Here is a 27,006-nt window from a genome sequence, read left to right as displayed (position 1 = left end):
ATCAGTAGAGCCACAGCAATTTACAGCAGCAATAGTTATGGCCTCTAAAATGCACTTGCTCAAAATATTTAGGCAGTTTCACAGCCTAACTTTACACACTGGAAATCAAATCCTGCTCTGTCTGGAGTTGAGGGGATTTTGTTGTTGGATCTGTGACTCTGATCATGTGGAAGCTATGAGCTCAATCAGAACTCACAGAGTGAGGGAGAACTGGTTAAGCTAGTGAACTGAATTGATTAGCTCTTTGCATGTTTAGGAGAGACTTTTAAAGGCTTTGAAACAAATACAAGTCCTATGCCAAATTTCCACTGTTTTCAGTGGTATTTATGGCTTTTTTACCTCCTTGTTCTTCACTCAGGGAGCATTGTATCAGTGAAGCTAAATGTCATGAGTAGTTGTCTTCTCCCACAGGCAGAACTTTTCTCTGAAGGGCTACATAATGAGAGCATCTTACCTGAAATGTCTTGAGTCTGGAAAGAGTTACACTGACTTGTGTTCTTGTAGATATCAATGAGTGCCTGAGTACCAACATGCCATGCCCAGCTGGACAGATCTGTATTAACACTGATGGCTCCTTTACCTGCCAGCGAATCTCACCCAGCTGTGGCCGAGGTTACCATCTCAATGAAGATGGAACAAGATGTGTTGGTGAGTGGCAGTTGGGAAGAAAAAGCAGTTCTAAGAAAATAAATCACGTATATAATTTGTGTTTACCGGTTTCTTGCACTTTGCCCAGGTTTTTATCATTCCCACAGTCAATTGTTGATCCTGGTCTTTCCCTCATGGCAGTTCCGCAAGTGAAGAATGACACTTAAACTCTGTCCTTAAAACTCATGAAACCCTATGTTTTGAAAAGAGGAGTAATGATTATCAGCCCCCATAAATGGCACTGCCTGTGTCTGTGTCAATGGAACAATGCTATGTGGTCTCAAATCTCCTTAGTACAGAAAGGTAACACAAGGTCAACTTAGTGCCCCGCAGAAGCCATTCAAGTAACACCAAAGGACATAGATGCCTTTGGCTGGCTTTTAACTCAGGTGGTTTTTGCAAAGAGAGGCATTTTTGTATGTGTTTTCAATTTCTGTGAGTGGCTTATCAAAGCACTACTGATGACTCTGGATCTCAAACATCTTAGACTAGATTAAGATCTGCTCCACAAATACTGAGTATGCATAATAAAACAATTTTGCACCTGAATTCCTCCAAAGATTGCCTGATTACTTCATCACTTTTCTCCCAAGTCCATCAACATTAAGACACCTTAGAGCTAAGATTTGGACTCTGATCTTGTAAAAGGTGAGAGCATGATAACATCTTGTTTTCTGTTTCAAAGCACTTTATAACCACCAGGGGACAAAAAAAATATATATATATTAGGACAAAAAAAAATAAAAATATATATATATATGTTAGCATGTTGCTCTCCTCTCAACTTGCGTAGTCAGAAGTGTACTTAAAATCCCTTTTTGTTTTAGATGTGGATGAGTGCTCATCCTCTAACCAGCCCTGTGGAGAAGGACACGTTTGTATCAATGCCCCAGGCAATTACCGCTGTGAGTGCAAAGCTGGCTATACTTTTGATGTCATCAGTAGAACGTGTATTGGTAAGTTGCACCATCAACCTAAACATGTGCAGCCATGGCACTCACAAAATGATCCTGTGTTAGGAATGTTACTGCTCTCTGCATACCCTCTGTCTTCAGAATGTAAAAATGACTGCTGTATTATTTGGCTGACTCTAAAACCGTATTAAGGAACAGCTGATACTTCAAAGGAAGCTGTATTAGTATTGTCAACATGTTATCTGCTATCCTGTTAAAAGGTAAGGTTGTGAGAGTCTGTGTAATTGTTTTACACGATATTTTTATAAGCACCTACAGCAAAAAATTCCTTTAGAAGATCAAAGCCATTTCTTCTGTATAGATCTAATCCAATTATACTCTGAGGTGCTTCTAAATGAGCATTTTGAGGACTTCTTCTCTCTTTAGTACGAAACTTAAAGCTGGAAAATAACAATCAAACTTTTATAACCACATTCTTGTCCAGACTGGTACCACAGTGAGCCAGGCAATCCCCAGACCTCTCTGTGTGTTTGTCATTGCAGATATCAATGAATGCAGACGCTACCCAGGCCGCCTCTGTGCTCACAAGTGTGAGAATACTCCTGGTTCCTACTACTGCACTTGTACCATGGGCTTCAAACTTTCAGCTGATGGCAGATCCTGTGAAGGTACAGCTGTCAATGCTTTGGTTATGGAGTGTGAGAAACAGCTTGTTGCTCTTTCAGCTGTTTGTTATTTTAGCCTGCCAGGACTGCACTGTGATAATTTCTCATGCCATGAGAAATCATCACAGTGCAATCTCTTGATTACATGAATGCTGCTGTTCTAAGTCAAGGCCACTATAGCCCACAGCTTGAATATATCAGCCTTAGATTGGATCATTTGACAGGACACGACACAGCCTCAAGCCATGCCAGGGAGGGTTCAGGTTGGACATCAGGAAGAATTTCTTCCCTGAAAGGGCAATCAGGCATTGGAAGGGACTTCCCAGGGATGTGGTGGAGTCCCCCTCCTGAAGGTGTCCAAGGAATGCCTGGATGTGGCACTGCTCTGGCCTGGGTGACAAGCTGGGGCTTGGTCACAGGTTTGACTCAATGGTCTTGGAGGTGTTTTCCAACCTGAATGGTTCTGTGATTCTGTGATGTAGAGGTATATGGGTCTACATTTGCTGCACTTTGAAGGGTGGTTTAACTCAATCAGGTTCAAAACCTTCAAAACCAACCTTGCTGATATCCAGACACAAAAATGTAAATGTTGACCTAAAGATTCCCTCCCAGTCTCACACCTTGAAGTACAGTAGGAAATGATAGCACAGTGCAAATTAACCTATACTTCCAGACCCTGTTAAGAGTAATACACTCAGAGCCCTCTATTTCCAGGTTACTCAGTGACATGTGCCATCCTTTTTTAATTAAAAAAAAAAAAATTACATTCCAAAACTTTGTCTTATTCCACTATTAGGAGTGATGAATATTGAAAGAAACTTGGGGTTCAGGTGTATAACTTTGCATTTCAGATCTGAATGAGTGTGAGAGCAACCCCTGCAGCCAAGAGTGTGCCAATGTGTATGGCTCCTACCAGTGCTATTGCCGCCGTGGGTTCCAGCTCAGTGACATCGATGGCATCTCGTGTGAAGGTGAGCTCTGTGGTGCTGCAGGGAGAGAGAGGGTGGGTGGCCACTTCTTATTGTTGCTGTAACAAACATCAGCAATTCCATGTAATTTTTTAATTTTAACATTTGAATCTCTGCGGCATTTTCTTGTGAAACTGTATTTAATGAAGGTCCAGAATTCCTAGTTTTCAGCAAGTGGTGATATGAGCATATTTATATGTTATACATTTAATATATGGTATTACTAGGTAGTATTGTATATATCCTCTTTTTGTGGCTGGCTCTGAACTAATGTGTTCTCATACAAGGAGGATGTGGGTGTGATCTCATGGTCAAGATCCTGACCTTGGACTTAGGTCTCCAAGACTTATTAAACAGTGTGGCCTTGGGCAGAACACCTAATTTTGATTTCCTTTTTGTGAAAACAGGGGTAAAACTATTCCTCTCCCTCCCTTTTATAAAGCACTACAATAGATGTCACTGTAAAGTGCTTGCTTTCATCCATTGCTCTGTGTCTTGGGCTCTCGTATATCTTTGCATTTTCTTCAGAGTTCCATTTATTCCTGAAAATCTTTGCTATTTTGATGTTGTTGGCTAGAGCCACACCTATCTGATGATCTTCTTCATTGCCCAGAAATTAGAATCATCAAATCGTGTTTGAAGCTCATAGGAGGAGCACTGTACTGCATTGGGTTGAATGCCATGAACTCATACTAAATTAGTGGTGGTTTTTTCTTGCAGATATTGATGAATGTGCCTTGCCCACTGGAGGACATATCTGTTCCTTTCGATGCATTAATATTCCTGGGAGCTTTCAATGTACTTGTCCCTCCACTGGGTACAGGCTGGCACCCAATGCACGCAACTGCCAAGGTGGGTTTAATAACTGCAGGGAGACCTCACTGGATTGTGGAATTCTGACAAGTTCTAGCAGTTTTTGGATTTTAAAAATGCCTTTCCTACAACAGTATAGTAACATGGTACATATCGGCTAGACATCTGAAGAAATCTGTCTTTTATAATAAATACATAGGAAATTTCAGTTACAAACTAATGCAGTAGAGACTACTTTTTAAACCATTATTAAATAATTATAAAAAATTCTTACAATGAAAATTCCAATGGTGAAGTGCTATGAGTTAGTTTAGCCATTAAAAAGAAATATCCTGCTGTAACGAATGTCAGCAGATATTTAGATCTTGTCCACTTAGTGGCACTGCTGCTCTTCCTTTTCTTCCTCTTGCTGGTTGGTGGGGTTAGTGTCCTCTTTTGCTCTTCTGCCCTCCCATTGCAGTCCTGTAGTAATGCTTAATGGCACCCCATGTTGTGTAGTATCTAATAGGATACTGCCATTGGCAGCTGCAAGGAGAGGAAAAGCACATGTGTAATCCACTCCCCTGTTCCCATTTGGCAGATATCGATGAGTGTGTTGCAGAAAGCCACAACTGCTCTTTCAATGAGACCTGCTTCAACATCCAGGGCGGCTTTCGCTGCCTGTCTTTGGAATGTCCTGAGAACTACCGCAAGTCAGGAGATACGTAAGTACCTCCTTTTTCAAGGTCAAACAGGTTTTTGGTGGCATGATCTCCTTAATGCCATGCCACTGCTGACTGAGCACAGAGCAGTTTCTAAAAAATATGTATTGTGTTGGCAGGCCTACTCTATATTTTGCACATACAGGTCTGGTTTCTTTCTCATGCTCCTCTTTCTAAGAAAAAGATACTCCCTTAAAAAATGACATGTGTCAGTGGTTTGCACCATAATGATCCCCAGAGCCATAAGTAGGTACTCTTTGTCTGGCTCCCTTGCAGGCAGCCTGATTGGAGGGCTACATTTGGCTTTGAAATCCTTGGCTTTCATTTCAGAATCACACATAATCTTTCCTTACTTTCACTCTTCAGCCAAAGGGTTCTTTTTAGCTCCCCCTCTGAACTCTCACCTGTACTGTTGCAAAGCATTGCAAAAATGTCTTATTTTTGGTACCATTTAATTGAATCATAGAATATTAAGGGGTTAGGGTGGACCTTAAAAATCATCTAGTCTAACCCTCTCTGCCATGTGCAGGGACATGTCCTACTAGACCAGTTTGCCCAAGGCCATATCTGTGCATTCTGGTGTAGAAAATAGGAGACAGCTCTGGGAGAAGGGGCAGCTGGCAGCTCTTTTATGCCCATCAAACAGTGCCAGCAGAGAGAAGTTGTTGCAAACTCTCAGTTGCGTAGCTGGAGTTTTTGGCTGGCGAAGGTGATGCTTTGCCTCCTGCCCTGTGGCTTTCTGGCCACCTTGTACTCCAGCAATTCTTCCAAAGGCTGCTTCATGGTCCCCCCCATGTGCCCCGTACTCAGGTAAGTGTGTGCTCCACCAGCCAGGGAGGAAAGCTGACAAATCACGTTTGTTATCAGCCCACTATTGCTTTTCCCAGTCAGTGTTGGTATGGCCACCATCTGTCAGGCAGACCTGAGTACCCTGTGCCTCCTCTGTGGAATGAAGCCAACACTGATCTTCATCTCAGGGATTTTGTGGGGATTAGTTAGTTTGCATTTAAGCCTCAGTCTTTGAAATGTCATATAAGTGGCAGAGCAGATGTATTTGATCAGAATGCTGGAGAGGAAGTTGGTGTAAACCCAGTTACTTATAAAATATGCTTGTGTTCTGGGAAGGGTAATAGGAATTAAATTTTAAATTGTATTTGTCACATCAGTGACCATGTAGTGCCTCATGATGCAGATGTTCTCTTTATTTGTAAGACTGTGGGCTCATTGGTATCATAATTTTTAGAAAAGTACCATGTGCAATGGGCCACTCTGCAGAATTAGCAGATTTCTGCTCTGCTACATTCCTGTATTACAGAGTTCAATTTATAAAATACAAATTGTACACACATTCCATTTAATTTTCTCTCTTATCTGTATTTGACTTCACTGGCTATTTGAGCTATATGGGATCTTTTGGGAAAGCAGTAGAATGTCTGAATTGTTTTTCTGTGTCTGGGTTGTTGGGCTCTATAATGGCTTTCTCTGCCTAACTCAGACCTATTCATAGGGTGAGATCCTTCTGATGTGCTCAGGCTATAATTAGGCTGAGTCAGGCACAAATCCTGCAGCTGTTCAGTGAAATTCTAATTATTTTAATTCCTTGAGTTATTATCTTGTTGGATTTATTAGGTTTTCCTCCTCTCAGCAGCTACAGATAGTTACTAAATGTATTGTTGAAAACATGTTTGCATAAAGCAAAGAGAGCGTGGGTTCATTGTTACCACTGACCAAGTGCAGTGGGTTCTGCAGGTGCTCTCGTACTTAGCCAGGATCAAATGTTATACAAATGTGCTGGAATCAAGGTTTATAGGTGGGATTGCCTGGTGCTCACTGGGGAGCAGTTTTATAAGACAGCTCTTTAGCACCCTTTTTACATCCAAACTACTTTACATCTTCTTGACTGTATCAGTTTTGCATATATACCCCAGCAAGGCTGGCAGCCAGCATACCTTTGTTACCTTCTGCATGATAATGACATTAAATTGCTTTTTCACCCAGGCTCTAAAATCAAAGTAGTTGGCTTCTTATCACATCTAGTACAGATACCATTTTTTATCTCCTTTTTATTTAAAACACATTCCAGTTTCCCCAACTTGGCACATCATAAGAAAGACAACATATTTTTCCATTCCCATCAAGCTGGCACCACAGGAATTTTTTTTACCCCATTATTTTCTTTGGAATAGCTATAATTTAATAGGCCTCAGTCTAGTAAATCCAAGCTTCTTTATCCTTATTTTTCCTTAAAATCCTTATGTATAGGCAAGAGCACTCAGTGATCCAGAAGTTTCTTTACCCAATACCAGTAAAGCAGAGGTTTTTGCATGGTGGCTGTTGCAGTGGTGATTGCCATCAGGTGAAATAATTGCAGTATCATCCCCGGCTAGGGGCTGAAACCTCAGGTTGATTTTTAGATACTATGAGCTCCAGGAGGAAACAGTTTGTGTTATCTTCCCCAAAGACAGAAAAATGCCTGGCCTGATCTAAAAAGTAACAATTTTATTGAAGGCCTTATCTCTTTTACTTAAATTCTGCTTTTTGTTTTTCATTGATCAGTCTGTAGGCTTGGTATTTTTCCCAGGATAGATAAGATCTGCTGCTCCTCATAATAGAACTTAACTTGCTGCACTGCCTTGCCAAACCGTTTTTGTTTTTAAATTGCATAACAATTAACTTCTCTTTATATGGCATTGAACTCTAACATTTGTAATATTTAAGCCAAGAAAAATAGTATAAAAGATAAAGAAGCATTTATGGCAACACGTTAGACATGTGCTGCATTGAGCCAAGTGGGGAACTATTTGTATTTTCTAGACATGTCTGCATATTATTAAGGTTGCCTGGTGCTTATCATTATTAGGATGTGTTTTTAACACCTTAAAATTTTGCCAAAATGTAACCAATGGATGAAATTTTACATGCCAGGTGTCTGACTCAGGCTCAAGTTTTAGCAAATTTCAGCCAGGGCAGTTCACCCATTTCCAAGAACAAGTGTAGAGAGGAACACGCTGGTGTGTGTGTTTAAAAGACATTTTGCTGATTTTTTTGTAAATTTATATTAACAGTTTGCTGTCATGGAATGGAGCAGAAATCTGAAATTTGCTAGGAAATTGCTTTTGTGCTTCTTGTCATCCTTACGAAAAATCCTCTGAAACTTTTGAAATTACAAACCTTGTAAAATTGCATTCAGTCTTCTTTTTTTTTTCATAAATCTTAGGAAATTAAGACCTTGCTGGGTAAACTTAATCCACTCTTCTACGCCAAAATAGGCTCATATGTACCTGGAATCTTTCTGAGAGTTCTTTATTTAACTTTTGCTTCTAGTCCTTGAATGATAAGGATTTCAAAGCTTCAGTAGCGATCTGTCTTTGTGTTTGGCTATCTGCCTCACTGCAATTTAATTCTTCCTATCAGTAGTGAGGTCTTTTTCTTCCAGCAACAAAGAATTCACATCTGATTTAGTGGTCCTGAGCTTCTTATTGCTCTCCAAAGCAGTCTGAGACATGCAGGTCTAACTCCCCAGACTGTCTGAGCCAGCTCCCACATAAGGGGTCAGGACCTTATGGTCAAGGGTGATTGATTCCAGGGAACTAGTGACTGGACAAAAGGTCATCAGGAGGAATTTCTTCACTGAAATGGTTGTCAGGCACTGGCAGGGACTGCCCAGGGAGGTGGTGGAGTCCCCATTCCTGGAGGTGTCCAAGGAATGACTGGACATGGCACTGAGTGCTCTGGTCTGGGTGACAATGTGGGGCTTGTGCACAGGCTGGACTCAGTGGTCTTGGAGGTATTTTCCATCCTTAATGATCCTATGATTCTATTCCAAATTTGGATGAGGACTATCAGTGGAAGGAATAATTTACCCTAAACCACAACACAGTGGAATATACCCTAGGAAGCCTGGAAGACTGTTACAGCTCTGGAAATCTACAGCATGGAATGTATAGCAAGGGTACAGTTCATAAGTAAAACTTGGTTAGTTGTTCAGCATGTTGAGTTGGTTTCTCTGTAGGAAGTAAATCATAAAGCCATAAATCTTGCAAATAAAAAGTTCGTTTTCCTTCAGTACATGAGGAATTGTTGCATACCACTTTGAGCACAGTGAAGTGAAAACCTGACTCAGAAATTAACGTGAGGAAAGGCACAAAATATTTTTCTCCTCGTTTTTCTGTTACAAAATGTTGTATTTAGTATCTACAAATGGAATCCCTCTAGTTTTGGTAGTTTTCATTTATCAGTACATGAAATTCAAACTGGGGGTAGTTCTTTGAAACCAATATTTCAGCCACATAAATAAACAGAAGAGAACAGAGTAGAAAGTGAGCTAAAATAACTGTGTTCAAATTCAGGAATAGTCATTTAGCAGCAGTATACACTTACTTTCGTAGCCCATGCACCTGATTTCAGAGTTTTGCATAGACATAGACAACTGCCCCCGGGCTCTGGGCTGGTTTTCTTTCTGCCTTCTCAGCACTCCCCTCTCCTGCCGGGCCCCTGGGCTCTGTCCCGTGGCTCAGAGCCTGGTGGGAGGACACAGGAGCTCTGCAGGCAGCTCACCTGTCCCAAGGAGCCACAAGCCGGGAGCACCCAGGGCTTGGGCTGCTCCCTCATTGGCAGCAGCCTGTTGCATTCCCCCACCATGTGATTTCCTGCTGCCCACTGAAGGTCTCAAGAGTACACTGGGGTTGAAATGCTCCTTGCTTCTTGCCTTTGTGGTGTGTGACCCCAGGATGAACTCTGGTTCTTGACAGCAGCAATATTCGCTATCTCTCCTTTGTGGTTATTTGATGGAACAATTACTGCACATTAACTGAACCTACAGTGCAGTGTGCAGTGTATACCACCACAGCATGAGATAAAAGATGATGAATTTTGAATAATTTTAGCTCCTAGCTGCAGGCACATCTATCTTCACAAATAACTTTCTGAATCAACATAATGTCCTTTTTCAAGTCTTCGAAAGCTGGAAGCTTTGGGTTTTTGTTGTCTTAAAAAATTCTGGCCATAATTTAAAAATGTATTTCACTTTTATAAAATAATAAGGGAGAGCACCTTTATGAGAGTGTAAGTGGTCATAAGCCTGTACATGCTTCTAAGAAGTTGTACTTGAAGAAAACATTTCCAGCTAAGGAATTAACTGTCTCAACTTGCTCCATGATTTCAGCAAAACCAAGTAGCCTTATGATTTCAACAACACCAAGTCATTCTCCTTAGTGGAGTTATTAATGACGTTTCAGAAAAGAATGCAGAGCTCTCCATACCTGAAAATACTTCAAGAGTATCCACACCTAATTAACTGGCCATCCTGTGAGGACTTGTGCATGATCTTTAAACACATGAATAAAATTAAGAATGCATTCAAATCTTCAAAGAATTGCTTCAAAGAACCACTTATGTTTGCAAGTAGTATTAAAAGAAAACATGCAACACATTAATTGAAGAACTGAGGGTACTTTTAATTAGTCTTCTTGAAAGTGCTGGTTTTGCATATAATGAGAAGTTCCTGGAATTCAGATCACCGTGCGTTGGCAGCAAAGTGGGGCTTGCTTATGAACCACAGTTCTGTGGGTAGCAGATACTGCCGATAAGGAGCTCAAACTGATGTCAAAATAAAGGAATGAAATGGACACTCAGATTTACTTGAGGAGGTAAGAAATAAACCATGCTTTTATGCTGGAGCATTTCTTGGTAAAGAAAGAAATTGTTTAGGTTCCAAACCTTCAACCTGTGGACCAAATACTGATTGGAGTGGAGAGACTCTTGCACATAATTAAATTGGTTTATAGTTTTGCATGAGGCAAGTTTGGAGCTAAATGCTCAACCCGATCATGATGAAATTTTGCAAAGTCATCATCCAGCTGAGATCACTGTTGTCTACCTTTGCTTCCACACACCTACCTGAAAGGATGTTTGGATACCTATGTGGCGATTTGGTCATATCTTTAATCTGAAGTGCATACAAACTTATCCAGTATGCAATCCTTTACAGACTTCTCAAACCCACCAGGTATCATGACACGTCAGATCTTCATTAATGTACTAGTAAACTGTCACACTCTTAAACAGCAGGGACATGGATGCCCATAGCTGTCTGCCATATTTTCTGGACAAAGTTCACTTCTCTCTGGAACAGAATACATGAAGATAGTGACTGCTAATGTAGAGGTTTGTTGTTCCCTGCCAGCCTGAATGGGTGATCTCATGCTAGTGCTCGGATTTTTCACTGTGACACAGTGCTAACAGAATGAAAGAACAGAGGGAAAATTTCTCTCTCACCAGAATCATTCCCATGACTTAGGGCTATGTAAAGGGGCACTGAATGTGTAGGACACATGCTTGAGACATCAGGCCATTGGACCTTGTTTTCAGGGCTTGCCTAGATGGGTGTTAGACTGACTCTGGTTGGTTCTGATTGCACAGAGAGATACTGTGCCACATCAGGAGAAAAAGGTTCGTCTTCAGATACCAACTCCTTGGACATTCATGGTTCTCAGAATACTTCCCTCAGTCTTAAAATACAGCCAGACATCCCAAGTAAGACACAGACAACTCCCTAACCACTTAGAGTCTCTTTCTTTACTGAACATATGTCGAACCAGCAAAAGAATAAAACTTGGAGGGGAAAAAAGTGCCAGCATTCTCCCTAGGAGAGCTTGGCTGACGTAGATGAAAATAAACTCTCACCCCCGCTGAGGTGCCAGACTTGATCCATCTGTGCATGCAGAGCAAGGGCAACACTTCTCCCAAAGCTCCAACTGCAGGCAAGTTCATCCTTATTGAATTCACATCCCTTTGCAATATGAGTGAGGTGCCAGGCTGAAGAATGGATACAGGATGCAAGTCAGCCTGTCTCTTCCCACCCCCACTGCCCTTGCTCTCCCTCCCACTCGCTAAATGTGCGCTAATCTTCCTCTTGTCTTGTGTTCTCACTTTTCTTGCAGTCGCTGTGAGCGCTTGCCTTGTAATGAAAATAAGGAGTGCCAGAGTCTGCCTCTGAGAATAACCTACTATCACCTCTCTTTTCCTACCAACATTCAAGTACCCACCGACATTTTCCGCATGGGTCCTTCCAATGCTGTCCCTGGGGATAGAATTCAGCTGTCCATCATCAGCGGGAACCAGGAGGGGTTTTTCACCACAAAAAAAGTGAACAACCACAGTGGCCTTGTGGTCATGCAGCGTCAAATCACAGAGCCCAGAGACCTTCTTCTGACAATTCAAATGCGACTTTCCCGCCATGGAACTGTCAACACATTTATTGCCAAACTTTTTATCTTTGTTTCTGCACAGCTTTGATCCCTAACTTACAGTCATCATGGGCTACTCTTTCTCTTCTAAGAGTAGCTTTTTCCCCCCAATTTTAATAAAGTTTTAGTTCATCTGTTGCATGCTGCACTTGCATTTTATTCGCCATCATCGTTAGAGTTTTCCACTTTACCCTATAACTGAGCATCTTAATTCATGGAGATTCTTCTGTGTACTCTGCATCATAATACAAAGCAGAAGCTGGTGTCTAAGAATTCATTACCTGAACATACTGAGGTCTGAAAGATATTCATTTATTTCACACAGTAGGGGAGTCATCTGATCATACACAGTTACATATGTTTAGGTTTAAATCTTCCAAAGGAAATAGGTACATATTTTGAACTGTCTCAACTGAGACATCTTTAGAAAATTACATCGATTATGTGGCAAATAGTGTGCATTTTCTGAAAAATCTGTTAAAAGGGCATAACTTGGACCCTGAGGATCCCTGAGGTGCCCCAGCACATGGGTCAGTACAAAAATGTGCAGCCAGATTCTCAAGCTGTCCTATTTATTTTTGCTCTCTTGTATCCTCTGAGCTAATGCTGGTTTTCCACCAAGTACAGATCCTAGTTCTAGCTTCTAAGGATGTTACAAAAGCTAATCTCCTCTAAAGAACATTTATTTGAGAGATACTTCATCTTTCTGTGGATTTTTTGCTGAATGGAAAAACTAATGACAGTAGAACAGCAATCAACTTCATAACAGCATTCAGCTAATAGCAGAGAGCTCCTTTCTGTTTCACAAGTTATATCCTGAAACGTTCCTATCTACAGGGACATTTGAAAAAGATATTTGATTTGTCTCATAACATTTTTGTCTCTTCAGCTTTGATATTAAGGCTGATAAATTTTGACCAGTAAAGACTTTATACACAACCACCATCACACCAAACCATAAGTGCCCTGAAAAGTCAGTCAGAATTCCAATATCTAAATCTTTCTTCCTTTACTTGGACTTTCTTCATTTACTTTTAGGCCGTCAAGAACAATGTAGACAATACAACTGGAATTTCTTTGGAATTCTTTTGTTTTCTGAGCTGGAAGAATATTTCTTTATTACACATAGTCCTTGTGTTGATAAATATTAAAAGCTCAGTCCCAAAGATATTAGCCAAAAATGAATGTTCTACACTTCCGTGGGCTCTGTTCTCTCTGCTGCTCATTACACAGGCAGAACAGTCATTCCATAGAAGAACAGGGAGTAATCCATATGAATGCACCCATAGAAAAAATACCTCACTATCTAAGTGCTGACAGCACAGTCAGGGTACAAGGGTAGAAACTGGGAACCTTCTAAACCCAGATCATGAGCCTTAATCACCTGAGCACAAGGAATTACTCCGTAAGCTGGAAGCTGCAGGCTCTCAGGCTCATCATCAGCCAAAGCCTGGATTGGTGCATGATCACAGCACCCTGCCAAAGTATTCCATGCTCCCCAAGGCAAAGTTCATCCCAGCTGGCTGACAGGAGTGTCAGTCTCATGAGGAATGCCAGTGTTTAATAAGCCTGTTGACACATCCTTAGAAAGCTGCCAGGAGTTGCCAGTGGGGATAGAGTCCCAGGTTTAAATACTGAGAGCACAAGCTCGTGCTACTTCAGCTAATGGGGTTTATCACTACCACAGAAGATGCTTATATGTAAATGCCCTCTGGCTACCAGTTCCTTATGAGGCCATAATGAAGTAGGATAAGTATTCAAAAATAAACTTCATTTTTGCAGACATTATTATATTTTTTTTTTGGCAGGAAAAAAAAAGAGTTTGAGAACTTGGCCCTCAGTGTTGTAAAATGCTGCCACATTAATTGTATTTAGTAAGGAATTCAGGAGCACAAAGCTCATGTTCCCCTGTGTTAGATGCTTGAATGCTGCAGTGTCACTGGGACTTTCAGAAGCATGTATGTAATTACAGAGTGCTATTTATATTTTCCAAATGAAAATTAAATCACAGCTCCTGGTCCAATGAGCTTCCTGACTAAATCTAACAGATAATATGAAAAAGAATCGTACCAGGACCCTAGAAGAATGAAAAAATTATACTCAGGAAATAATCAGAGCAGCTGAGCTGTTTCTTAACTTCCTTCTCTTTAAATGCACAGAGGGAAGACAACCTCAAAGCTCTAATTTGTGCTAGTGGCAGAAAACTTGAAGGAAAGGTACAAATAAAAAAATTTCTCAGTGCTGAGGAAGAAGCTTTTGCCAGTCACAGTCCCCACTGTAGGAGAACATGAGCAAAAAGGAAAACATCAGCTAACCAGAAGATGAAATGCAAAGATAATGTGTAAGGATAAAATTATAAAGTATTATGAGAATAGAGCATATTTTTAATAGCAAATATCAGAATTTGAAATAGATGTTAATTGCCAAAGAAGTTACTCCAGTTACGAGATGTCCAAAAGATGGAACAAAGAGAGAACAAAGTGTTATCAACTGCACTTTGGATATGCTGGCATGAGGCAATCAGCAGGGATAGCAAATGAAAGGAGATCAGAGAGTGAGTATAAGGAAAGAACGAATTCCAGTTCAGCAGTGTGGACAGAGCATGCAAATAAAAACCAAGTTAGTGGAATTTGTAAGAGGAGAGACAAAAGGTGCAAAGAAATAGAGATGACACAGACATCTACCTGTCACACATGAACAGGATGGATCTAGAAACTCAGTTTAAATGAGAACTAACACAAATCACTTGTGACCATTGAGATCCTCTGATCTGTACCAAAGTTATGTCAGAAGGGTTTGCTCCATAGGTGAGAATCATGAATGTAAGTCTTAGTTAGGACTCCATCTTATGCAAAATTATGGCTTTATTGGCTAAGCATTTCAGAAATATTTGTATTTGCCTTTTGTTTCAGCTGAAACATTTTATTCCCAGGAAAAAGCAAAAGGAGACTACTACTGAATGCCTGAGACACTCCCACCACAATGCTTTTTGCATACAAATTCTATTATCTAAATACAGCTGTGGTTATTTAGGATGCTCTATGTGTTCTAACAGTACTTCACCAGTAATAGTGTCCCAAAATAAGTTATGCAAGCTACTGTTTATGAGCTAGGTGCCTAGGAAACGACAAGGTTTTGTACACAGATAATGGTGGGAAGTAAAAAGTCTCTTCTGGCCTGTATCTCCTGGCCAGTCTCAAAGCACCAAGTGCAGGGTGTGAATACCAGGCTCAGCTGGTGTTTATTAACTCAGCTCTGTTGCCTTCCTGTGGACTGTGCCAGCTCATATCCGTTGAAGCATGAGTTCCTTGATGTTGATTCGTGTTTTCCCCTTACTTAACCTCATACAGTATCAGCATGTTTAGCTTAATTTTTTTGGATGAGCAGAGGTGAGAAGATGTAATAAGAAGTTACTGGTATATTGATTATAAAAAGAGCCATAAAGTCACTTTGAACATATGAAAAAGATGGTTTGTGGGTGTAGACTGGGATAACACATTTTGAAAAGAGCAAGAATCATTTTATTTAGAGGCACCTAACAAATGAAATCTTCCCTTTTTTTTTTTTTTTTTTTTTCTCTTTAACTCAGTAAATTTTTCTCAGTTTTAATATTTTATTCCCCCCCCCCCCCTACCCCCCACCCCCAACACTGCAGCATTTTCTTTTTCCACTGAGAAATATGTAGAAATGGGCAGGTCAAAGTTGAGATCATTTGTGGGGCTTAGTCACATTTTAAGTCCCAGCACAGCCCTTTCATCTCTCATGAGCACAGAGTGGGCATTGTGTGAAGTTCTTGAACTGTAAGTGACTTTAAATTCACTCTAGTGGACGAGGGTGAGAAGTCATTTAACTTTTAATAGACTTTCAAGGCCGAATGAGCAGCTGGTTGAGATGGAATATGAAATGACCTTTACCATTTCCCCAAACTCAGAATTCAATCTTTGGGGTTTTAAATAATGTGGTTAAGTTTTTTTCCTCCCTTAGTTTCTATTCCTCTCTGTTTTCTCAGGTTCTTTCAGGTGGAAAGGGAGGGTATAAAAATAAGACTTAAAAGAGGTTCTTCTGTCCCTTGCTACACCAAAAATCGTGAAAGTTGGCCCTTTACATATTTATGCCAGGTTTCTAAAATAGAAGCAATTCTGTCTGCTTTATATGACTGACTAAAAAAGGCTTGTGCAAGAAAAAGTGGCTCCACTGAAATTGCTGAGACGAGGCCAGGTGAGGGTGTGGGTGTCATTGTTTGGTCCTGTTTGTCCTTGGAAAGGACATTACATGGCTCCTTGGGCACTGCAGTTCTCCCTGTTTTCACATGCCTGGCTTGAAGGACTGGGTTTGAGGGGGTTTTGACTGCAACTCTGAGCCAAACCAAGTTCTTCAGGGGTCCAAAGTTCTGATGATCTGCATTTGTCTAAGTTTTTTGAGATGAAGAGTCAATATTTATATCAACTAGAGTTTCTAGCTCCCTAGATTGCAAAACACAAAGTATTTAATATTCAGTCTATATATGAATCTCTTTTTGGTTTCTCTTAGTGTCAGGCTAGAAAAGACAGACACCATCCGTTGCATTAAGTCTTGTCGACCAAATGATGTCAGCTGCCTGCTGGATCCAGTCCACACAATTTCCCACACTGTCATTTCACTGCCCACGTTCAGAGAATTTACAAGACCTGAAGGTAAGTGGTTTGTTCCTTGTTCCATTTAATAGGCTACAGCATATAAAACCTCCAGCAGAAATCCTTGCCTAAAGCCAAACTTGCTACCAGCGCAGTAAATGTTTGCATAGCTCCAAATTATAGTTTACTATTCATTTAATTAAAACCTTCAATATCCAGGAGTTTTAATTTTATGGAGGGAAGAAAATCATTCTGAGCTCTAACTCATACTGCTTCCCACTCTAAGGAAATATTGACTCTGAACTCCCCTGCACCGCATTTACTCACACAATAGCCATATGCCCCGTGACATTTTTTCTTCCCTTGTTTGCAGGTTTTGCTGTAGGAACAAGGCACTAAATATATTTCTCTCATCTGTCTATGACCAGTTGTTTGCTACTGACAGGTGACTTGTTCCAAGAATAAAAACCTTACATGCAGACATTAATCACAAAATAAATTCTATTGAGTATATGATGACTGGCTGATTTTTGACCTAGGAAAAAAGTGTTGTTTGTTAATAGATTAAAGGCAGAGAAATTACAAGAATTGGGCAGAAAGTTTTTAGGACCAGAATTTCAAAAACACCCGACTGAGTGGATGTCCCTTAAAGTTTTTAAGTCCTGCAGTTTCATACTCACTTTTCACTCACTTTCTTAGTTCAGATAAACCCTGAAAACTTACAGATAAAGGGCCAGTTTTTGCTCCTTGTCATTTGTATGGATTTTCTGGCAATGCAACCATCAGTGGGGTGACTGTCTGCAGCCCTGCTGCTCTCAGCACCTTACTGAGTGGCACAGACAGAGGAAAGGGTATGGAGGTAAGAAAGGTTATTTTGGAGGCATTTCTAAAGGCCCTAAATCCCCATTTCTGATGTACCCAAAGTTTCAGCCTTGCTGTTTCAGAAAGTTGTCCTAAATGAAAGCCGAAGCTGATTCTTTCCCTCCGCACCAGGCAGGAGTGGGGAAGAAGACATCCCAGTCCTTGCCCGGACAGGAACAATTTAACCACTGATGTAGAGCTCCTGTAGGTTCTGTCAGGCCTTGGCTGGCCTTGCTTCAGAGGGAATGGAGGAATGCCCCATGGCCACTTCTGCTCCCATACACACCCCTTCAACTTCACCAGGTGTACTGGCAGCAGAGCTAAGGATTTGGCCCAGGATGCTTCTCAAACCTCATTAGTCCATCCTCGTGTTTTAATAAAAAGAGATGAGACCTAGTGATCTGAGATTGCTGCTGGAGCCCAGAAGATGTAAACTGTAATTCAGTGCATGGCCTCAGGTGAATTCTTACAGCTTCAAGTCTAGTTTCATCATCTGTAGAGTGAGGATAATAATGAGAGTAATAATACCTCCATCCCTCACAAGGGATTTGAAAATAGTCTCACTTTTATTTTGAAACCTAAAAACCTCCTCCAGCACTCCAAAGGACTCTTTAATTTGTAATAGCAATACTTTGTGTAACTACTGCGGGGAATCAGAGTGGAGGGATTTATCTGTTTGGTCCCTTCCTTAGCCCAGCCTGTAAATCCTTGTCCTCTTTGGGTACATGCTGGAAATCTGATTGGCTTCTTAAGAGGAATCTTTTTGGATTTTAAAAGTAAGAGTGTTTTGGCTTCAGGGTCCTTGGATGGTAGAAATAGGAGGAGAAAACAAATCCATCCAAATCCTTGCTTCCCTTAGATCTTCTGCCTTTCCATTTTAAAGGACAAACTGGGAGTTGTAAGGGAGGGGAATGTCTTCCACCAACTTTGAGCACAAATCATTTTGGATCAAATTCTGTTTGATTCTTCAGTGACGTTTTCAAATAGTTTGTCAGTGCATTCTGTGATACTCTTTACTTGCAGAGATTATTTTTCTTCGTGCCATCACACCTACATATCCGGCCAACCAGGCAGATATCATATTTGACATTACAGAAGGAAATTTAAGAGATTCATTTGATATCATCAAGCGTTACATGGATGGTATGACAGTGGGTGAGTAGTGTTTTCTGCCTGTTTTCTTCTTTCAACTGTAGGAAAAGGCCAAAGAAATTACCTCAAGTAATTAATTCCTTCCTTGATTTTCAAGCCAGTGTTGATTTCAAATTCTTCAGTCCAATATGTGTAATTTGAACAGATATCACTGATAACTTTTTATTCAAAGTACCAGAGGCCTGTTCTTTAATTTGAGAAGTATTTAAACTTTTTTTCAGAACTGGCCCTAACTAAAAATGCAAATGGCTTAGTTTTAAAATGATGAGGGCCCTAATGTAACCAGGAGCAGTTGGCAAATGGTGTTAAGGTGGAGGGCAGGAGCAGGTCCCAGCTGATGTGTTGCTCTGGCCAATGGGAGCTGCTCAAGCAGTGGCAACTGGAATTCTCATGACAGGTACTAAAAAGTAGTATTTTATTGCTCTTTATTAATGTTTATTTATGAAAATAAAAGACTGCTGTTCGCAGTGAACACTTGTGCTTTGGTATGTGAACACACAGATTCTGCTCAGGTTCATACATGTGCCTCAGCAGGACTTGTTAGGAGGAAAAGAAAAACCACTGCAGCTTTCATGTGGAGGGTTGTGAAAAATCCCTATTTCACGTGGTCTGAAGGTGGCACTGGTGCATTTCAGAAGCAGGATAGCACAACCTCAGCTCTGCAAAGGTTTTATGAACTGTAGATAAAAATCCTAAGTCATTAGGTTTCTATTTCTCTCTTGATCAAACAGAAGTATACATGTGAATGCTGAGAAAAAGGGAGAGTCTGTTAAAACAGAATGATAAGATTACAGATTTCAGTTATTGGGGCATTTCTTAAACAGAGTATAAATGTTATCAGATCCCACAGGAGTTACAGTAGTTTGCTTTTCGTGCAGTGTGCTTCTTTCTGTCTGAAATAAGAAAGAAGGATGTGTTTGGAAATTCAACTGGCCAAGGTATTTGCCTGAGGGAAGGGTTTCTATTTTGAAGTACAGGACCGTGTGTCAGTGGTATTTTACTTGGTAAACTGGATTATTTGCTTCACATTGTAAAGAGAGAAAGGATATTCTTATATACTGAGTTGAGAAGATATGGTGCATGGCCAAGTATATTCCCAGCTCTGTGAAAGAATTGGGCAACTCTTTTCTTCACCTCAGTTCCCCCTGTGCAACATGGAGATGATAAAACTTGCCTGCTACTGTCTTAATTAATTCTTGTGTGTAAGACTCTTAATTAATTCCCCCCTGTAAAAGTGCTTTGAGATTAATGGGTGGAAGCTGCAAAGAAAACTGCCTGCAGCAGAATTGGAAAAGGAAAATCCAAACAACCCCCAGCTGATATTACCTGGAGGGGCAGAGGTTCAGGACAGCACATTGTCTGTGTGATATTAGAATTGCAAATAATTCTGCCAGCAGCAGTTCTGCCACTCTCATAATATAATATAACATCTCATAATATATTTTTTATTATTATTAATAATCAGAATGTTAGATGTTTCCTTAAAACGTGCTGGGAAGTTTTCAAGACAAATCAGATGGGATCCTAGTCCATGAGAATTCACAAAGTCCCTCTTGTAAAGAAAGGGAAGAGTTTGTGTAAGGGAGGGAACCCCAAAGGGCATGGACAGTATCAGAAAGCTTTAATGCTTATCCCACTTAGTTACAGGGACATCAGAACTGCGTGGAACAAAGCAACTCCAGCAGAGCAAATGCCCAACTAGGCCAGTAACAGAAAGGTTTTTCAGAGTCTTTCTGCAAAGACAATGTTCCAACTTGTTGCAAAAAGCAATTTATGTGCTTCTGGGAGAGCACACCTGGACCATCCTGCTGGATGACCAAATATGGCACTGGCACCCATGTAGCATATTTTAAATTTTTTTAAAATATACCTACTTTTTAATGTCTTTTTGCTGCTATATAGGAAAGAATAAATTAATTTTGGTAAATGCATTGGTAAAAGAAACAAGAAGCGTGCTTCATTCTGTTGTGCTATTTCAGGAGAAATGACCAGACTATCAAGGCTGTTTTGTCTGCTAATGAAAATTAGGTGACCAAATATCTTTTTTTTCTCTCTGCAAGAGAAAAGATTGAAAATTTCTACAGTAAGCTTTTTGTTGGTTGGGGCCTTTTTTTTTCTGTTAAAGAAGAGACACAGACTAATTCATATAAGAGTATATGGAAAACAGCAGGAAAATAATTACTAGAATTCTTGAAAGACCTCAGCCTGGATTCAACATCAGGCTAGAGGAAGCCAATGAAGGGTTTCAGAGAAAGGAGGGAACTCTGGGAAAGGAGGGGAAGAAAGGACAGACCAATGAAGATGTACTTGCAGGAAGGCCCAATACAGTTTTAGCTAGGCTCTCACTAACAAGGACAGAGATGATGCCTTAAGAAGGACCTGCCTGTGACCTGTGCTTGTGGGAATGCAAAAGAACAAGATGCTCTCAAAAGTGAACCGGGGAAAAAAAACTTGAAAAGGTGCAGATCTTTTGGGAGAGGTTCAAAGAGTGGGAGGAGATATTAGAGATGAAGTTACAGAGGAAAAGGGAGGGCTTCAACACTGAGAATTTTTGGGCTGAAAAGATTCAGGTTACCAGTTTTAGCCATTATCCCTCTAAGCTGCCACAGAGACTTCAGGGCGATGTTAGGGAAGCTGAGTTACGTGTGAAGTGGGATGGAGAATGGCTGATCAGGATGGTTTGTGCCTTGTTGATGGAGAGCTGAGGTCATTGGAGGAGATGAGTGTGAAGGAGCAGGTTGTGAGGGAGATAAAAGAAGAAAAATAGAAGCAGACGAAAGCGCTGCCCCAGGGAATGTTACGAAAAGAAAGAATGCAGTCTCCCAAAAGATACGTAGGGGAAGCAGGCCCAAAGGTAGGAGAAGAAAGAGGTAAGGACAATATTGCAAAGTCAAGGAAAGAAAACATATCAAACAGGAATCAATGATCAGCACTATCCGACATGAAGGAGCCAAAATAATTAAGAACAAACTCCAAAAGTAGCTCTGCTGACCTACAGAAGTATCTTCCAGTGCAAGTGGAAGAATGAAAGCCAGATTCCTGGAAAGGCAATGTGTAGACTTCAGGCAATCTGAAGAAAAAGAATTGTATAAAAAATTACTTCCATTATTTTTACCCTCCTATATTACAAAGAGATGCAAATCCCCACTCTTTCCTGGTTCAGGAAGTGCTGAGGACTCCTTGTTTCCTGGTGTGGTTACAGGCCAAGGTGGCAAGGAGTCTAAAGGATATTGTTAACAACCTAACACCACTTACTAGCATGGGTGGGAGAAAAACAGAAGTACAGACCTATTCAAGTTTGGGGATTTTTTAAAAGCTTTTATAGACTTTTCACTGCATTCCTCCTTTAACCAGCTGTCAGTGAAAAATGAAGAATGCATTTTCAACCTGTGCAAAAATGTCCTATCAGTGCCTAAGGTATTATCAGTTGCTATAAAACACTTTCCCCTTCAGCTATGCATTCATTTTTTAAAACAGTAATCCCACCTTGTAGTCTGGTAAACTTCAGGAAGATTTTAAAATTTCATAATACACCTAAAAGTAGTTTTGATAGGCTGAAATCTTCCATGCTGCATTTGGTAATAACCTCAGCCTATATTCTTGCCTACAAAGTAGAATGGTGCTATTCTTCTGGAAAACATCCAGAGTGAACACAGCTATAAAAAGTCACTATAAAGTTTCTGTGGGGGGGGTTGAATGCACTTGTATCTACACTGATATGTGCTACTGCTCTCTGTTGTTATTTGCAAGGCTTACATTGCTGTCTCTGTCCTGAATTTCCAGCCTTTTTTATGTTCATGATGTTACCTTCGAACCATCACAGTGTCTCAACTACTGATAGCACTATTCTGGGTTTATCATTAGTCTAATTTCTACCATGGTATCATTGCTTAGTGTGTTCCAGAGTCCGAGGAGAGGCTTGTCAAAAATGATCAAAAAGATAAAACCAGATACCATGAGCGAGTGTATTTGTGAGATCCCCTATTAGTTGGGGCAAGAGAAGGACACTGGAGGTTGGTTTGACCTTTGTGACCCCTGTCTTTAGCACAGGGATAGTAGTTCTGTCTCTCATAGGTATTTGGCCATTCCCAGTGTGGCAAAGTCTGTTTATGGTCCTCCATGCAAATGTTTGTATGGTCTGACACTAAATTCAGTCATTGGTCTGCAAAAGATTTGGTTCTGAACTTTGTCCCGCTCTCCATTGCCAGGCAAGTACCTTCACATTCCCCCTGCTTCTCTCCCCTTCTCTGTTGCTCCAGCCTGTCTTTGGGGCAGAGGCTGGCATGTGTTTTGGTGTTCAGCAAAATGACTTTCCCAGACTGATGTGGGCTCCCTGGCACAGCCGGTGCTGAAAGCAGCAGTTCACCTACAGCCAGGTTTCTGTGAGGCAGGGGAGGTGTAGGCAGAGCCAGGGCATCCGGACAAGCTCTGCTGTTCACAGGGGCAGTGGGAGAGAACACTTGTTGTCTCCCCATGTGGATACTCTTTCTAGAAATTAGGCAGCAGTAGGAACATTTTGTTGTGATTATAATGTCATTAGCCTGAAACAACAACGGTGTCTGGCCATACAAAAGCGGTGCTGTCCAGTCATCAGCAGCAAGCTCATGGAGCAGGACATAATTCAGTTTTTCAACAGGCTTTTGCAGCTGTACATTAAAAAAGACACGGAAAAGAATATTTTTGTGAGGTTTTTCTCTGTGCCAGGTTGCCCTGTCAAAATTAGTAGCTGTCCATTCGAGATGAGGGTGCCCAGAAGCCATTTGGTAAATGGGATCCTGGATTTACTGCCTAAACCTGCCCTTTCAGGGTGCTGCTGACTGCACTGCTCAGTAGTCAAATCGCTCAATTCCCTCCCTCCCCTCCAGAAAAAAAAGGAGGATGGAGAGCTCTTCTGGGAGCACCTTGAGCAGGAGGCAAATTTTAATTTCATATCTGAGAAATGCTGAAGGTGTTTTTGTGGTGAGAATGATCTCAAGTGGAACAACCTTCCTAATGCCAAATTTCACTCTAGCACGTTGCAAGTGTCTGGTTGATCCAACTCTGCTCCTTGATCTGTGTTCATCTCACCTCTCAGGTGGTACAAGTTATTACAAAACCATTCTTACAGACCACCTTTGGTTACAGTTTCCATAAGGCTCAGCAGGCAGATAAATTATACTGTGGCTCTGATGAAGTTTTTTGAACTGTGGTGTGAGGTATAAAACCTGACAACTTGGGAAAGAAATGGACTGATTTAGGGACAGCAAAGGGCACCAAAGTCCTTGGTTCAGATTGCATAGCATGCATTTTCTGGTATTCATGTCAAACAGCAGGCTGAGATACTGTGTAAATGAGCAAATAAAGCCAGATTTGAAATCCAGTACACCAAGAAACATACTATAGCAGTTCCTCTGAGAGATGTCTGTGTGAATCCAGCTTTCTGAGGTGCTCTGCCCTAGTTCAAAGTAGTCAAAGACCTGCTTTTATGATTATCTCCAAGTGTGAAATACATGTGCAATTGATCAATGACAGGATGTGATACCCAGTGCTCTGGTTTGGTTGAGACAGTGCTGTTTGGTCAAAGGTTAGACTTAATGGTCTCGAAAATTTTTTCCAGTTTTCCATAATTCTGTGATTCCAGTGCTTCTGCTGCTGTATCAGAGTTTGTGTGTTGATAGCAACCATCTTGTTCCTGCAGCAGTGCCTGCACACCCTATAAAAATGGAAAAGGAAGATAAGACCCAAGGTGTATGGTAAATCTTTCCCAGTGTGATACACAGATGCCTGGCTCGCTTAAAAACAACCCTACCTTAACTTTCGTTTTTAAAGGGGCCAAATGTGGTGAAGTGGACCCTTATTTTAGCCTTTGAGAACTGGTCAGGAATTGCCACACATTAAAGCTCAGGAAGCCTCCTTGTCAGAATTCTGCAACAGGAACAACAGAACAACATCCCCTGTTGCCCCAAGGTGATGACTGAGCACTCTCTAGGGGTTTCTGTGTCAAAGCCTCAGAATCAGGTATTTTTTCTTCCATGGTAAATCAAATCCCAGAGCCATATCACGCCCTGTGCCATAATTGTGGCTCTTTGCCAAGAAATGCTTTTATCACAAGGGTTGCAATAATTAATTTTCCAGGTGTTGTGGACCCAAGTGTGGCTGAATCTGTGGAATAATGTGATTGCGATACCTTCAGAGCTATTTTTCTGTATATGATATATATATGTATATATATGTATATATCCCTGAAGTGATGATTACCAAGAAGTATTTCATTTTACAAAGAGCAGCCATTTATTAATAAAGGCAGGGTAAACATATCCACTCTCACATGAAGCCCCCTGTAAATAACACATTGGGAATAAAGTAGGAGGAGGCTGATATATGTGATTTTGCACGTTTTGGACATTAATCGCTAAAGTTTTTCCACCTGTTTTTGTAATATGTAAGGCTCTTCTAATACACAGAGAATCCCACATTCTTAAAGGTAGAACGGAAAGATTAAAAATATATATGATGGAAACTATTTTTTAATGAAGCTACTTCAAGTACAGTTATTGCATTTTAGGCATGAGTGATTTCACAGCATTGTCAACATTGAAACCCATGGTGAGGTTTGGCTGGAAGGCAAACCAGACATCTAAAAGCACTTCAAGTTTGCCAAACCAAGATAAGAGCACATCTCTCTGAAGTTATTTAGTATCCTTAATAAAGATCACACTATTTGTAAACTAGCCAAACCTCAGTAAAATCAAAGATTGTTTTTAATTCTTTTATAATACCAAGGCTTCACATGATCCAATACGACAGATAGGAGCTTTGAAAATATTCACCATTTGTTTCTGGCCAAAAAATGTATTAATGAGATGACACCTCTTCACGGCCTCCTTATGTGATGCATTTCAGCAATCAAAGCTTTCTAGAGAAGCCCAAGTGTTAATGAAATTAAACTTCATGGGGTCATTGAATTTATAATAAATTGAATCCTAAATCTCTGATCTGTTGAATTATGCAGAAATATTCTTTTTCCACGCTGAAATGTAATTTCTGTACTGTAGCTTCATTCTTTTCTTTGGAGTTGAAGCAAAAAGGAAAAGAGAAGAACATTCAGCTTTAGCTAAGCTTAAACTAACACTCGTACCCTGGGTGGAAACTTCAAAGGCTGTGAGTACCTGGGGAGTTTTAGACAATTGTTTGAGCAGTCTTTAAAAGAGAGCTTTGCCTTTACATGGCTCATAAATGATTCTGGTGGCCACAGATCCCCTGTGTACAGGAGAGAGGTGAGCCAGAGGCGGTGGCTGTGGTGCTGTCCCAGGCATGCCCCCCTGGTTACACAAGGGGTGTCTTGACATGCCCCTGGTCCTCTGACACTTCTCAGAGAAGCATCCAGTCCTGCCTCGAGCTGCACTGGTGGATAGTGGTTGTTGAACTGCTCCAGGAACACACACACACACATACATATATTATTTTTATATCCCAGGGTAACGTGCCACTGCAGTCAGCACTGCTCCAGAGGGCCAGGGTCATTAGGAGCCCTGTTCATGTGACAGTACTCACTGTGACAGTTCCCAAATCACTGCTGCCTCTCTGTTCCCAACAGGAGGAACGCGGAGGTGGTGCTCAGTGCTAAGGAGCTTTGTTGGCGCTCCACAGGGAAATCCCCTTCTCCTGTCCACCTCTGAGCACACGCTCCACCCTGTGGTCAGATGAGTGCTTGTGTGGCAAGCTGTGGTTTTGGTTCTTTCAGGTGTTCATCCAAGGAAAGGGGTGGAGGATATAGCAGCACCACTATATTTGATCAGCTTAAACCAACAGTGAAATGACCCTGAGTGTCATATAGCTTATAGAAGTGAATTTTATGTGGCCAAAATGACTTCTGAAGTATTTTATAAGCACTTGGTTGCTCAACGGGGGAAAACCAGGCCTTTTTCCTAAATAAAGATCAGGGACATCCATGTTTGAAAAGTATGTTTTTGAAAAATCTTGTCCCCAGATACTTCAGCAAAGTTATGTATAGCCAGCCACATTCCTGTGAAGCAGCTCTCCATCAGCATGGAAACCTTGTTATCATCCAACTCTCCAAAACTTTTCTTTTGTGAAGTGTTCACCATCAAGCTTGAATGAAGGTGTAATTCACAATGTTATGAGGGCAATATACTTCAAAGCAAGAGGAAATATATTTTGGTACTTGTATTTTGATTAATGAGTTTTCTGAATCCTTTCACTGTAGTTACGTTTGTCAGGTGTGGCATCTTAAGGATTAATGATACCTTCAGAGCTATTTTTCTGCATATGATTTGATGCCTGAAGTGATGATTACCAAGAAATATTTCATTGTATAAAGAGCAGCCACTTATTAATAAAACAGATTTTATCAGAAACTGTAGAGCACCACGTAGCAGGAGCCACATTGTTATTGTGACAAATAATTGAGAGAAATATAGATAG

At 40.8% G+C, this 27,006-nt stretch overlaps 1 protein-coding gene across 2 annotated transcripts in view; it reads left to right on the top strand.

Moving 5' to 3' along the window:
• Positions 1 to 27,006, top strand: part of FBLN1 (fibulin 1) — a 72,886-nt gene that overhangs the window by 37,391 nt on the left and 8,489 nt on the right. The window contains exons 9-16 of one of the 2 annotated variants that reach the window (XM_040061929.2): positions 505 to 648; positions 1,476 to 1,604; positions 2,105 to 2,230; positions 3,079 to 3,198; positions 3,916 to 4,047; positions 4,589 to 4,712; positions 16,487 to 16,629; positions 18,454 to 18,585. In XM_040061929.2, coding sequence (XP_039917863.1) covers positions 505 to 648; positions 1,476 to 1,604; positions 2,105 to 2,230; positions 3,079 to 3,198; positions 3,916 to 4,047; positions 4,589 to 4,712; positions 16,487 to 16,629; positions 18,454 to 18,585 — 1,050 coding nt within the window. Of the gene's footprint in view, positions 1 to 504; positions 649 to 1,475; positions 1,605 to 2,104; positions 2,231 to 3,078; positions 3,199 to 3,915; positions 4,048 to 4,588; positions 4,713 to 11,650; positions 12,094 to 16,486; positions 16,630 to 18,453; positions 18,586 to 27,006 lie in introns of those variants that run through there. The other variant, XM_040061930.2, reaches the window with a different exon arrangement.

This window comes from Hirundo rustica, chromosome 4 (genome assembly GCF_015227805.2).
Source record: "Hirundo rustica isolate bHirRus1 chromosome 4, bHirRus1.pri.v3, whole genome shotgun sequence".
Taxonomy (NCBI): domain Eukaryota; kingdom Metazoa; phylum Chordata; class Aves; order Passeriformes; family Hirundinidae; genus Hirundo; species Hirundo rustica.
This window is presented reverse-complemented; position numbering and strand designations above follow the sequence as displayed.